Genomic DNA, 14,995 nt, shown 5'->3' with positions numbered 1-14,995 from the left:
GGCTGAGAGAGCTGGGGCTGTTCAGCCTGGAGAAGAGAAGACTCCAGGGAGACCTTATTGCAGCCTTTCAGTACTTAACAGGGGCTTATAAGAAAGATGGGGACAGACTTTTTAATAGGGTCTTTTGTGATAGGACAAGGGGTAATGGTTTTAAACTAAAAGACGATAGATTTAGACTAGATATATGGAAGAAATTTTTTGTTCTGAGGGTGGTGAAACACTGGAACAGGTTGCCCAGAGAGGTAGTAGATGCCCCATCCCTGGAAGCATTCAAGGTCAGGTTGGACGGCACTCTGAACAACTTGATCTAGTTGAAGATGTCCCCACTTATTGCAGGGGGGGTCGACTAGATGACTTTTAGAGGTCCCTTCCAACCCAAACTATTCTATGATTCTGTGATTCTAAGTTACTCCCTTTCCATTTCCATACATCAGGACACGTTCAGCCATCTCTTGCCTCCTCCAAGAAAGGCAAGTGGGCAGGTCTTGTCCATGACTCTCTGCAACTCTGAGTCTCCTCTGTTCTGCTTGGAAAGTCATGCTTATTTGTGCCTTGGAGTACCAGAAGTTAGACATAACCTCTACCAAGTGAGATGTGGAACCACCAGGCAATAGTTATCTCCTGTTGAATATGGAAATATGCCATTTGGAGTAGAACAGCAGCAGCAGAAAATACTGAAAGCAGCTTATCTCAGAATAACCTTACTGTGGTGGTTTGGTGCTTTCCTGGGAAATATTTAATTCCTGCATGCCAACAAAACAACCTAACTTAATCTCAAGTGAGAACTTTATATCTACAGATTTATAGGATTAACAAAAAAGGGAAGCCCCTCCTGCATTTTGCGAGCCTAAAATGAAAAACACGGCCAGTCAGAAGTATCAGAGTACTTAAAAGCAAGCTGCTAAGTGTTTCAGTTCACCTGGAAAAGCTATTTTAAGAAATAAAATAATTTACAAGAGCATAAAAAAGAACCTTATCCTCAGCGGGTGACATGAATTACAGTTATGGCACATCTATATCAAACTTTGAAGACTTCATACAGAGGTTCTCTGTAAACAGGCATGTGTATTTTCTGAACCTTTAGATAGGTATTTTGATCAGAGTTGTATCTTTTTTCATTTTGTGTTCCAACGTTCCTCTGAGGCTACTCATGTACCATACTGGCTTGAAGTGGTACATCTGTTCCTTCATTATGCTCTGCTCAGGTCTTTAAATACCTGGAGCAAACCCCAGACTCCAGATTTACCTGCTATTTTAATATAGCTGAACTATCTCTTCTCTACTTGGCAGTCAGTGTTATTGCACAGGCTGTATAGTTGAAGATCATAAATTTTTCTTTGTGCCCAATAAATGCGCTCTTTCAATGGGTTAATGTTTGTATCCTGCAATTATTTCAAACAGGTGGGCACTCTGACACTTGCCATTAGCCAGTCCGCAACACACAAATGTATTGATCAAGACAAAGATGCACTTCTGACTTGTGCTAATCAATGTATCAGTTCTCCAAGGGTTTTTACAGTGTAATGAGCAGGAAATATATATACCATTGCTAAGTTTCTCTCTCTTCAGGGAGCAACTGAGTGCACTTATAGAAGAGCTGATGTACTGATTCGCAGTAAAGTGAAATGACATCTCCAAATAAAATTTTAATCTTAAGTATGTGTGTAAAGTTTTGAGGAAGAATGATGGGCAAACTTGCAAAGTTTGCAGATTATAGCACTTAATGTACAGCTATGGAGCTACTTTGCAATTGTACCTTTTATTGTGAGTTTTTCAGTTTACTGGAGCTCAAGCTGCTTTTAGACCCCCCCCAAGGAAGCCAAATGATGCCACAGGAAGTGTTTTTGATGAGGAATTAGTAGTTTCTGTTCCCACTAAACTGGAGCCAAACATTTTCCTCTGTGTGCTCTCAGGCTTTTCACTTTTGGAGGTGGTATTCTCAAACCCTGTATCAGTTGCTGGTATTTAATTTACGGTGCTTCACCTTCAGTCTTGGACTTGCAGCTCTGAGTTAACAGTGTCAAGCAACAGTCATGCAGTTTCTGTTAGTCCAACACTATCTACAAAACCGAGCAGATCAGTTCTCTGCACACTGTCATGAAATCAAAGCTTGCTGAATGCTGGCATTGTAAACATATTGCATTCAAATTTACAGTTAGGATTGAAAATCTCTTTTTCACATGAGATTTGTAGAGCCTCTCTCCACTGGATCATTCATTAAATATTCAGGGAGTAATACATCTTATCTCGTCAGTGATGTCATTTGCCACCTTCAGTAAAGTTTGGTGTGTTGTCTCTGATAAGGTGACTGATATGGTGGCAGCTAAAGGGCTTTAATAAGCTGCAGTTAGGATTCTGGGTTGGTGCAAACCAGTGTTGACCCCAGGGGAGGCCATGAAGAGTATCTGAGGTTACCTAAGGTTCAGGTAGCACAGCAAAAATGATGCAGAGGAAGAAAAATCCTCTGAAAACTTTTGTTTACAGTGAGGCAGTTTACCTGAAGTAGATGACAAAAAAGTATATATATGTACAGTATATATACTGTAATCAATACCTACAGTTTTTACCGTATTCTCATAGTTATATTCTGCTTATAATGACAGGATGGGGATTCAATAACTCTCTTTTTTGTCTCTCTAAGCGTGTACACCAGATATGCATGTTTCGCTCCTATGTGTCTCTGAACCAAAGACAACCAAACCAGACATTTTTATAAAGCCATTTGATACCTGAACACTTATACTAGCTTAAAATATAGTTGAATGCTGTCACCGGCTGACCCATTTCTCATTGCCTACTCTATTCAGGGGGCAAAACTCCTTCTGAGAGGCACAAAAGGAACCTAGGAATTCTTAATCTCAAAATTCAATGTGTAATCCACTGGCACAGCGTGTGTCATATATTTTAATGGCCAGTGTACGTAGATATAAGTGTACAACTGCAAGCAGCTAATGGGTTTACTCTTTTAATGGAGGAAGTCTTGGCTGCTAATCTGAAGGCCCTGGGTTCAAACCCTACTGATGACCCAACTTAAATTGTTGTTTTATTAAGTAAAGACTTAAATATGATTGATATAATTTAAGCTATTTAATCTTCCATTATAGAATGATTAAGATTCATCCATCTGTTCTATAATCAAAGATGTTAATAAAGTTATGAAGCTAATAGTATAACAAGTGTTTTTGCTAATCCCAAATTGTTGAGATAGTTCTCATCTGGGAGCAGTGAGGGACACAGCAGGAGGAACAGTCCATCTCTATTAGGAGTGATTAGTATAACTTTAAGCTATAATTACTTGGATACATTCACACAGGAGACTGCTACCCAGCCATTAAGTATCCTTAAGAGGATGATCTTTTGTACCAAAAGGTCCAGCAGTTTTTCTGACAGTTGAGAAGTTTATCTCCACCAGGTGCCTGAAGGGTGACTCATGCATACAAAGTGCTTCAGATGGACAGGAGCTTTTTTTTTTTTAGTGACTGACAATTGAAAAAAAAAAAAAAAAAAGATGATATATCATCTTTATAAGCTTGGTCCTCTAAGGGCATACCCTGCAGTTAAGCAGCATGAGGGTTTTACTAAGCTGAAGGCACCTTGTGCAGCTTACTATATAGTCACCCTGGAGAATCGAGAAATTCTCTGGCTGTTTGGCATTGCTGCTTTTTCAAATGAGCTAGAAAGAAACCAATGGAAAACACGTGAAATCTCAGGGAAATGTCTTCTGCCCTAGAGTCTGAAAACCACAGTGTACAACCACAGCGTGCCATTCTTTGGTGCCTGCCAGGAACAGCTCTGGGCAGTACGGGTCTGGCAGCTCATGCATCTCTAACAATAAAAACAGCAAAACAGTGACACTTCATCCTTCCTAATGGCAACACATTCTCCTTCCCCAGTGCTCGTGTACTCTCTTCCCCAACCATTTCATGTTTGCAGATAGTTTGCCTAAGCATTCATGAAAAGTACGCTGGTCTAGAAGTCAGGAAAGCCGTCTTTTCTCTGCAAAGGTAAGCAAATAGAGGATCCAAAAGGTAAAGTTGATATCTCAAGAACTGCATTTGTGAGACTGCGAGTCTGCAGAAAGTTAATACCACAGTGTGCAGATGGAAGAGTTTTGACAATCTTTTCTGGATACTGAATTTAGTGGTTGGTTTTGATTTCTGATAGGAGCTGAAGATGCACCCAAAGAAAAGGTGCTACTGCAATTTAACCAAACTTTTAAAGGAAGAAAGCATTACTGGAGAGGGCTTTGAAGCCAGGTCTCTGACACCACAAACAATAATGTCATTGTAAGTGATCCACTTTAAAATCACTCATGTTCCCTGCACTCTGCTTCCCTTTGGCAGAATTATTTAAAACTCGGGTTTCTGGTGAGTTGGATGGACCTTCTTCTAATATTCCATTTCAATTTTATATTGGCCTGAAATCGGTCCTTTTCTATTTGGCATCAGTTTTTATACGGAATCTTCTTTCTCTCTGTTTTTATTTCTTTGCTATATGCAAAGCCAGTATCATATAGCCTCCTCAGCTTTATTATTACTAGGCTAGACAAGCCTTGTACACATAGGAGCATACCTATGTTCTGACATACAATAATGTGCAGAAACCTAGAGGGAGCCCCGAATGTTTACATCTTTACCAGATCTATTGCAGTGGTTGCTTTGAGTTGTACGTGCTGGCTGATTAAAGGATGACTTTCACTTCATGTGACGTTTCTGATGAAATTCCAGATTGCAGCCAGAGTTCTTTATAAAGTCGCATTTGGTTTTGATAAATGTCAAAATTTTTACCCTTAAGTTCTGCCTATATAATATTCCAAACCTGTTCCAAACCATCAGTGCCTTTCAAATTTGCATCAGCTGCAGAGTTCATTAACACATCTGTTTTGTGGTCAAGGTAATCATGAAAACATATTTTCCACTCTTTAGATTTGATCAGCCTTTGGACCAGTACCCTCTTTCCAATACCTTTCCCATTCCACTCAGCTAAATATCTACTGTTTACCCTGTTTCTTGCTCACCTTATTCTTTTGTCAATGCTCTATTAACTAACATTTACATGAGACACTTCACCAAAACCTAAACCGAACTGCTAGATCAATACATTTCATTCACTGTCCTGCATTTGACTTTTCAGGCTTTTTACCTTCAGGCTTCTTAATTTTTCTTAAGACTATCTTCTACTTGTTCTGCATTAGCAACTGGAACTGGAGGAGAGTGAAAGGACAGCAAAAGCATGCTCATCTGAAAAAAACAAGAAGAAAAAGGAAGGAAATATTTATTGTTTCCTCAAAATTCTGAAAGTTTTTAGAACTTAAATAGGAATGCTCAAAATAGAACTGTAGAAAAAAAGAATAAGGATAACAATAAAGATAAGAAATGAAGACGTGAAATATAAATATTAAATATAGAGTTGCCTAGAAACTTCTCTGGTGTCTTTCCAGGCTTGCTGCTCTCTGGCAGCTTAAAGAATCTGTTCACGTCCTCATAGTCTTTATTCAGTTTCAACTTTTTATTCCATTTTCCTGAGAAAGAATTGAACAGAAACTGACCCGCTAACTAACAGGTAGTTTTGACATCTTATTTACTCAATGGCGAGATAACTTTCAAGATAAAATATCTATTTTAGTTTTCCTTCTGAATAGTAATCTTCGTGGGTTTTTTCCTACTTACCACCTTTCCTGGTTGCAAGCTGCATCCATTAATGCCACAGAGAAGGTTTATCTCATAAGCAAAGAATCAGCACTCATGTCTTTACCTACAGAGGGAAATTTTTTCTATCCTTTTCCACCAACTGTGGAATCAGCAAATTGAGCTTGCTTTATTTTATTACAAAATAAAATATATTTAGAATTCTGTACTTACATTAGTTTACATTTTAAGTCACTTAACTCTGGTAACTACTTTTTTATATTTGAAAAGTATATCTAAGTTGCAAAGTTCCTAACACAACTGTTAAAATGAAGCCTCTGTATTTTTAAGGAAGTAAAACCAGATAATTGCAATATAATCAAAATGTCAGTCACTTTCTCCCACCCCAAAATAAATAGCAAGTGATCAGATCTGCATATGCATCAAACAAAACCAAACATGCTTGGCTTGAAGCGAATGCAATCTAAAGAGTAATATGACACACCATTCAGATTAAACAAAGATGCTGCTGTGGTAGAGTGTTGTCTCTACTATTTTGACTGCTAAAGAAAGAAAAACACTTGTTTAAGAGGAAAAGGTGCTACATGCCAGAAAACTGTAAAGCCTTCCTGCTCCTTCTTTGCAAGCCGGTGATTATGTCTACCGCTAGGTCTATAAACAAAATCTGCCATAAATTGTCTCTGTAGTTAGATGTTGTTTCAGCAAAACTAAGATTTTTAACACACTCCATCAGGTCCTACTGAATCACTTTATCTCCTAGTAGAAATAGCCTGATATGGGAGTGTATCCTGCATCACCATTGCTAAGGCTTTCCCAATGTCTTATCCATTTGCCTCGTTGTAAAAATTGTGAAATATCAACTGTTGTCTGTATCTCTGTGCCAAACAGTCTGGATTAGAGCCCTAAGCCAGAAGAAGATAATTAGTCTCATCGCTACTCTGTTTAGACAGTGTGAGATTGAGGCCTTTTGTTTCAGCCCTCCTATATGAAAATAAATGGAGCAGTTTATTCCGCAAAGGTTCTTGAATCCCTGGAGCTTTCTGTGTGATCCATGGGGTAGGCATCACACCAACTTCCCACCTTGATGTTCCAGAAGTTGTTGGGTCCTTCAGCTTTAAAGATTTGGGCTGAGATGGAGCAGTTAAAGCTCACAGTCCTTTTCAGTGTTTGTGAGCCAGCCAAGGTGGCAACTTAATACCTGCTCTAAAGAGCCAACTGGTCAGCTGCAATGCATATACATTGACAGACCAGAGTACTCCAGTCTCGTAAAGACCAAATCACACTCTTAACAGTGATTGGGAATGTTTGATTAGTTGAAAACTTGAGGTTCACAAAACGGGTAATGGTAGATATTGGTAGTACTAAACCTGTTTTCATTTCTTCATTTAATCTTTCAGCAGACAGACTTCCCATTGCAGTGCATTACAATATAGGAAATAAAAATAATTCCTCTACCAACAAAGTGGCATAAATATGTCAGAACCACTCTGAACAGGAAAAATTGCTAATCAGCTCACATAATAAAAACTAAATATTGGCCTAAAACACTGAACACTTTGCCGAGTTTTCACTTTATTTCACAAAAGAGATTAACTGGATTCAAGGTGGGCTTGCAGACAGGCTATTGTAAATTGGACCAGAAATCATCAGCCACCTACAGTCTGAATTTGACCCCATTATATTAAACAAAGAGCCCTGAGAAATAATTGAGCTGGGAGCTGCACAACAGCCTAAACCCCTGCTGGCTGGCAGTGTCCAGCAGAGAACAAATGAACCCACTACTAATGGTAGTCAACAGCTTCTTCAGAGGACTGAACTTATCAGCCTCTAAAGAAAAAACAATATTCTGCCTGGTCCTTAAACAACCAGCATGATGTAGAAAACTGGCCAAATTCTCAGCTACTGCAGATTGTTACAGCTCTTCTGAAATCAAAAGATCAATGAGAATTTAGATCAAGATCTTGTCAACTTCCTGCCAAACTGAGCACGTGAAAAGAGCAACAAACAAGTTCCAACATTATTCAACGCATAGAACCCTGCTTACTCATGTAGGCATTATAGATGGCACGATCTCTCGGCAGTCTGGGTGCAAAGACAGAGTCCCCAGAAGCACTGAGGCCCGATTATCATACGTTATCATGCACACGGGTTGACTGAACAGGTGTGCTCCTCCCCAGGTCAACATGGTAAGTCTCTAATGTGCCAATAGCTCATCAGAAAACACTGTCACAGGCTCTGAATTCGGTCCTTCCCCAGTGACAGCAGCTGTCTGAGCAATGGAGGCAAGATCAGTTTTTTTCACTTTTGCATTTTTAAAATAGTGGAGCATTAAGTAGCTTCTGCTCTAGGATAAATTGTGCGGATCCACTGCTATGTGTTTTGCAGGCATAATAAGGAGTACTGTGAATCTACAAACGTAAAAGTGTTGATGGCTTTTGGCAGTGGTCACTGCTATCAGCTGTTGCTGGTGACATTCATGCTGCAAGTTAATGGAATAAAAACAAGCTTCCTATCTAAATTAGTTGGGATACAAAGCCCAGCTGCTCTGCGGAGAAGAAGAATCGAATAAACCATGCCCCACTTAAACTCCCTAGCACACCATGATTTCTCTCTGAATGTGGCACCTTTCAGAAAAATGCTTCCGTTCTTTTGCAGAAGTCAAAAGAGCAGGTAATTAAATGAGAACCTGAAGGTGCTGCCCCATGCCAGGCCTGACCCTGCTGCTCCCGTGGTGCTCAGGCAGCTGTACCTGGGGCAGGATGGACACGGACCCTGTGCGGCACGGCTCTCTGCTGAGCTGTTGGCTCCGGAGGGGGCAAACCTCTCCGTCTGGTTGGATGCCATGCAGGGAAGACGGTCCTCCTTTCCCACAGGGAGCACTTTCAAACTTCCCTCATTCCTCCACAGGGCTTGTCCTCGGCAGGGTTTATACTGAGGAAGTGGGTGGGCAGCACAGAAGTCTTAGCTAATCTGTTAAAAGAGCTTTTATGTGCCGGGAGAGTCTTGCATTTTGTGAGAAACTATTTTTGCATTTAAAGTTTAACGGTGAAAATTTTCTCCTTGACAAATTGATCAGTTCAGGTCTTCTCAGGTTCTTCCAAATGGCCGCCTGAGTACAGGAACTTGTGGCGTAGGTCTGAATTTCAGCAGTCTGACGCAGAGATGGTATATCATCTGCAGTGTACATGTAGGGTACACCGATAATTCTGGTACCACATAGCAGGTCAGTCTGATTAGGACTCTTTTGCCATACACTGTGTTTTGTCTTTTTTCTGCAACTGATCAGGGAATCTCAGAATTAATTAAATCTCTTGATGTACTTGGACAGCTTGTGGAATAAGTGGTAAGATATTAGAGACACTGAACTTGTTCATTTGATTTCATCCCTGTAACCTGAGCTCCAATTTAATGTTGTATCTTCTACCCTCTTGAAGATTAATTACTGCACCAGTTAGCAAGTCATCTCACCTTCTCTCATTTGTGAAGAGTGTAAGTCAGTAGAAACGTAACTGAAGTATTACTCTGGCTTTGTACGTGACCGGTGAAAATTCAGTTAAAGATTTAACAGCTAAATATGTTTAGCACTACAATACTCTTTTCTTAAAACCATCTCTAGAGCCAACTCAAGCATGGTCACGTTGCAGGTGTAGGAATATGACTAACATTTAAATTTTGCTTTCAGTTGTTCCAATATAGACACAGGCATCCCAGTATAGACACAGACTCCCTCATCCCCAAATCCCAGCACCAGAGTTTTCTGGATTTACACTTGTGTTAGGCAGCACATGTTAATTCTTTAGATATTGTTTTTTAACATATAAGGGCTTGGTAGGAATGACAGCCTTAGCATTGGCAGGAGCATCGCAGAACTGATTTTGTAATTACAGAAAGCGACTCTCGCCTGTCCCTGCTGGCTCTGCAGTGGTCTGAGGACACAGCGGAGGGGGCATGAGCAGCTCTGAACTACAGGGTACCAAGGCAACTTGTTTGCTGAGACCTCTGCTCTGGGCCCTTCATCCGTCTAAATAAGACAACGTGCACAGAGAACTTAACAAGACTCCATGTTCTGGTAGCTCTGCCATGAGGAGGCTCCAGCGCAGGGTGACCAGCTGGCAGCATGTTCACACTTGTGCCAGAAACGCAATTCTGGCAGTGAAAGAAAGCACAACAACTTGAAAACATAACGAGGTAGAGACGTAGGAAAGCAAAGCAGCATAGACACACTCTTCAGCTTCAGAATGACACATTCAAGAGGCTTTAGGTTGCTGGAGAGTAACTTCTTTGAAAAGTTAGTGGCCAGAAGAATATTAATTTTAATTTCTCAGACACTCAGCCAAGAATATTTTCCTGTCAAAATGAAATTGATTAATTCCCATCCATTTTCAGAAGTCTGTAACAGGTGCAAATCTACCCTAAAACACAGCTGAGGTTTTAGATAGTCTTGGTTAATGTATTTAAGGCAACAAACCTAAGCACTAGCCAGATAAAGAAAAGTTCAGAAAGATGTTACGTGTTAGCCCAGGCAAACCTAAGTCTGCATCACAGCTTCCCCAATGGTCCTTTCCTTTCTCTCAAGAGTATAGCTAGCTTTGTAGACAACCGCTCCTTGTAATCTTCATGCTTATTACCATAATACATAATACAAAAAAAAAAAAAAGCTCCAAAACTGTCCTTCCTTATGTGCCAAAACCTGTCCCAGCCCTGGTGGGCACTTGTTTTGCCAATGCAATACCTGTCTCTATAATCACTGTAGTTCTTAGCATTACTGTTAATATTGTTATTGCTTCTTGCAGTGCCCACTAACCTTGTTGTCCTGCATAATAGCATCAACATGCCCATCCTCAGTATCTGAAATATGGTACTTACACAGTCTTTTCACAACACGGACACCAGTGATTCTTTCCTAGAAGCTCTTGTCCCAGGAAGGCCAAAGGTGGCTTCTCGATTTATGCTTTTAGGGTTAATGGATTTCTCCCATGGATTTTTTTTTTCTCCCAGGATCCAATCTCTGCATTGTTTCTCCATACAGTTCCTAAAGGACTGCTTACAGCACCATCAAGAACCCATAGCAGTTGTCTCCAGGAATACTTCAACGAATAGTATTTGTTTTCTTAAGTTTCTTTTAGGTTCCTTCAGTTATACACCCTAGAAATTCATCCAAGCGCAAGCACCGCTGTCTGCTTCAGCAGGGCACCAGGTTGCCTGTTACAGACAACATGCAACAAGTCTTGCATTAATTCACACGTCCATCCCTTATCTTGACATCTGAAAATGGCACCTTCTGGCAGCTTCCCCTTTGGTATTGTCTTTCTTTTAAGGATGATGTATAGTGGCAATTTTGCTTTATCTGCTAAGACCACCAGCAAAGTGGCAATCCCGTTTTTTCATTGGCAGTATTTTTGATAAGTGATTTGGGCTTTTTTATTGCACGGTAATATGATGTCTGAAACAAACAATGTATGTCTAAAGAAAAAAAGGGATGTTTGATTTGTGTTGCCTGTGTGCATTAGTAAACATTTGTGAATTTTATATATTGCTGCATAGTATTGAAATTCTACTATTTTTTCATATAGTTAAAACCAAATTTATCCCAATGTTGTTTTACATCTAGCATCTGAAGCCTGAGTATTACATCATTTATACATGCCAAAAAATGCTGGGTTTGACTTTCAATTCAGCAAGATCTGTGGCTCTGAAGAAATCTTTAATTGTGATGGGACCCTGAAAGGAGCCCCTTCTAAAACTAATGAGAAATTTTTGTTGAAAAGTTCCTAATCTGATTAACCCATTCTGAATTCCAATATTAATAGAATCATATTATTTTTCTTTCTATAAAAACTATGGAAAGGAATCTACTAAGAAATTTTCATATTTTTTTATGCCATGATGCATGAAGTTTCCAAAGTATCTTCAAAAGGCAGGAATCTACTACTCGAAGTATTCGGTAGCAATGGTAGTCAAGATGCTTTAGACTAGAGAGGAAATTGTACATATATATTATATAATATAAATTACATTATATTTAAGCCAGGAGTGAGTAAGCAGTAGAAAGAGTTCATTCTATCCTCAGCTCTGAAGGAGCCAGTGGCTCAGAGCAGCTGCTTTGGCTGCTTTTGTTTGTCATCCTGAAGAGAAGGAGCAGGAGAGTGGCACCTCACAGGGCTTCCCCTCCCTGGGGTAAGTGGTAGAGGCTAATTAGGCAACATCACTAGTGAATAGCTATACTGGAGTAGCTAAGGAAGATGCTTGTCACCGCTTACCATCTTAATACTGCACCTTCTTATTTAATCTTTTCTAACATCTGCCCATTACTGCAAATCTATGCTTTCTAATGGAAAAAAAAAAAAATCTGATGAGATAAAATGTCATTTAATGTTGAAACTGATAAAGCATTTGATTTTCCCAGTGCTGTCATCCTTAAAATTGGGGTACAAGGCTTCTCCCTCAGTATCCAGCATCCTAATGTATTCCTTTGCAGTGCTAAGAGGTGAGGAGACTAACAGGTCTCCACCCTTGAATGACATAGCCCAGTTTTGGAGATGGAAACACTGGGATCTGTGCAGAAGACCTGTCTTCTGGTGATCAACATAGCTCATGAGCGCTTTCTGGTGTGAACGAATTAGTGGGGAAAGTGCAGGAGCCTGTAGCTTGTTGGAATTACAGGAGTTTGTAGCTCTTAATCTTGCACAACGTGAGGGTCATTCAGCTGCCTTCCTTTCCAGAGACACCTATTTTGTGCTATTTCACAAAAAGTGACACTAAATACACGCAGGAGATGAGTGGGAATGTACTGGGCTTTGTGAAGCTCTGTGGTCACAGCAATCCTTCTTGCAATAAACAGCCTTGCTGGACACACCTGATGTGAGTTATGAGCACAGGGTGCACAGAAGTAGATAAGCTAATTAAATAATTCTGTCTGTATGCATGCCTATGGGTTTCCTGGGATGCAAGTCTGGGAACACATGGTGGAGAGATGCTGCCCTGGTGTGTGGTACAGGGACACGGGTGATTTGGAGCAGATCCACAGATGTGTCCTTGGAGTACTAAAGCACCTCCTGGCTGCCTTGGGATCTGCACCAGGACACCACAGGCTTTCACTGGTAGCAACTCACCACATCTTCATTTCTCCCGCCGCCTTCATTGTGTCCTTTCCCTATTGCAAATGCAGGGTAGCTTCAGGTACCTTGCTCATTAGTCAAAGACAACGAGCAAATGACCTTCCTTAATGGAAGAGTGCCAACAAAACCACAGCCATCTGATGGTCTTATTGTTAATCTCTTGTTAGTCTGCCTAACCTATTGCTGATGCAAACAAAGCAAAAGCAGTTTTGACACTTACGGTATGCTGAAAAAGTCACTGTGGAAGTGTTACAAGAAGGTTTTTCCTTGTTGGTGGATCAGAGAAGACCTTTGGATTTTAAATCCTTTTGGATTTTAAATCCCTGACGTTTGGGAAATTAGCTTTCTGAATTTATATATATAGGTAAATGCTGATCTACAGACACTGATAAGTATAAACTTTTGGTAAAAGAAGCTTTTACCTTCCATCATCACATGTTGTTATGCCACATGATCTCCTTCTGGTCTGCAGTGTCCTCCTTGAGCTGAGGTAGAGAAGGTGATTTTAATTCTTCCTTTTCCTAAAGAAAAAAAAAAAAAAAGGAAAACCACAACTCCCCATAGTCCAGCACTACATCCTTGCCCCTCCCCAGCATGGCAACTCCTTTGCTTCTTGCTTTGGTGCAAGGTTGACTAATGATGTTTCCCCCCCTCCAGGCTGAAAGGATTGATACAGTTTCATGCAAGGGTCTCATCTGGTCTTTCTCATACCAATGCAAAGAGAGAAACACTAGTTACAGGGGCCAGAGCAGAAATCCATGTTTGGTCACCATATTAAGTTGTCCACGGCTTCATCCTTCAGGTCTTCCCGGGGATTTTTCAGAGCTTACTTCTCTGAGATTGTTCTACCAGATGTCTTCCTGCACTTTTTCACTGGAATTTGTGACCCAAAAGACACTACTTACAGTCTTATTTATTTGAACCAGTAGGACTGACTCTGCCAAAAAAAAAAAAATCTTGATGAATATTTTATCTTCCTGGATTTTCCTTCCAGTAAAGAATTGAAAAAACCTGAAATGTCTGAATTTTCCACAGAACGGAAATTCTGGCTCCCCACTAACACTCTGGATGAGATTGAGACTCACCTTCCTATCAGCAAAGTGGCTTCCGATTTTTCTGTTTAAATGTATCATCTTGTGTCTCCTATAAGCTGATAATAATCAAATGGTATCTGCATTAGGTGTGAGCACACTTGCCTTTTCGGAAAGTTCATATTTTGGTATGGATCCAAACTTCACACCTGATGCCCACAGCTAGCGGATGTGAGCAGGTTTTGGAAAATAAAGCTGTGCCATGATGATGAACAACAAATTAGATTATCCTGGAAATCGTAGCAGCGATGACTTCAGCCCATTTAGAGACGTGAGGTTCTCAAATATGGACAAAAGCCAACGCTGGAGGAAGCCATCCAGCCCTACCAGAGCTGAGTAAAGCAGGGTGATGGCTGGGGTCCCAGCCCCGGAGCTGAGGTCATTGGGAAAGCCAATTTTACTCACGGTGTTACACCCCTGCCACCCCGCACATCTGACATAGAGGCGAGGTGGTAGCCAAACCATCTACTGCATTAAAAGCAGAGGCTAATAGAGAGATGCAGAGGGGATGCTGCAAAAGCTGTGAACAGCAGATGACGTGGGCCGGGTGGAAGCCCCATCCCACCCCGGCAGACACATGAGGCACCGCTCTGAAAAGCTGGAACCATGCTACGGGATACACCCTGCAAATGGCTGGTCCATCCAGTCCTTCAGGCAATAAGCCCGTTTCCCCTCGTGGTTCAGGCTCAGATTCATCCGTATGTGGGAGAAAGCGCTTGCCAGTTGCGGTGGAGGCTTTGCCATCAGGACTGAGGTAACCCTTGTAGGAGAGCGCTGGACTAGTGCAGGGGAAGGGCTCCAGGACTCCACCTTCCAGGGGCAACACTGTATGTATGTGATGTGTCTTTAGGCGATTACGGTCGAGAACCATTTGTATTTTAACAAGGGAACGACTGCACAAGTTGGCACAATGGGAGTTTTGCCTGAAGTCAGAGCAACTAAAGCTCCTCAGAGCGTATCGCGCGCTTTGCCCCACTGCCAAAGCTCAGGGGAATTAAACTGCGCGGTGCAGTTAACAGGTACAGTTGTGAAAGCTCTCGGGCGCCTTTTTTTCTGCAAACAAATATGCCCCCCCACACACCCCCACCCCCTCCTTCCACTCGGGCAGTGCAGCACAGGGCTGTTTTTATTATGGTTC

The 14,995-nt window shown here is 41.1% G+C and overlaps 1 protein-coding gene across 1 annotated transcript in view; it reads right to left on the bottom strand.

Annotated features, from left to right (window-relative positions):
* ATP5G3 (ATP synthase, H+ transporting, mitochondrial Fo complex, subunit C3 (subunit 9)) overlaps positions 1-14,728 on the bottom strand; it is a 70,858-nt gene extending 56,130 nt beyond the window's left edge. Inside the window, exon 1 of the mRNA XM_009894636.1 lies at positions 14,423-14,728. Coding sequence (XP_009892938.1) covers positions 14,423-14,728 — 306 coding nt within the window. The remainder of the gene's footprint in view (positions 1-14,422) is intronic.
* Positions 14,729-14,995: the final 267 nt, after the last annotated feature.

Source organism: Charadrius vociferus, unplaced genomic scaffold (genome assembly GCF_000708025.1).
Source record: "Charadrius vociferus isolate BGI_N301 unplaced genomic scaffold, ASM70802v2 scaffold161, whole genome shotgun sequence".
NCBI classification, from domain to species: domain Eukaryota; kingdom Metazoa; phylum Chordata; class Aves; order Charadriiformes; family Charadriidae; genus Charadrius; species Charadrius vociferus.
The sequence above is the reverse complement of the archived record's forward strand: the minus strand, read 5'-3'. Positions and strand labels throughout refer to the sequence as shown.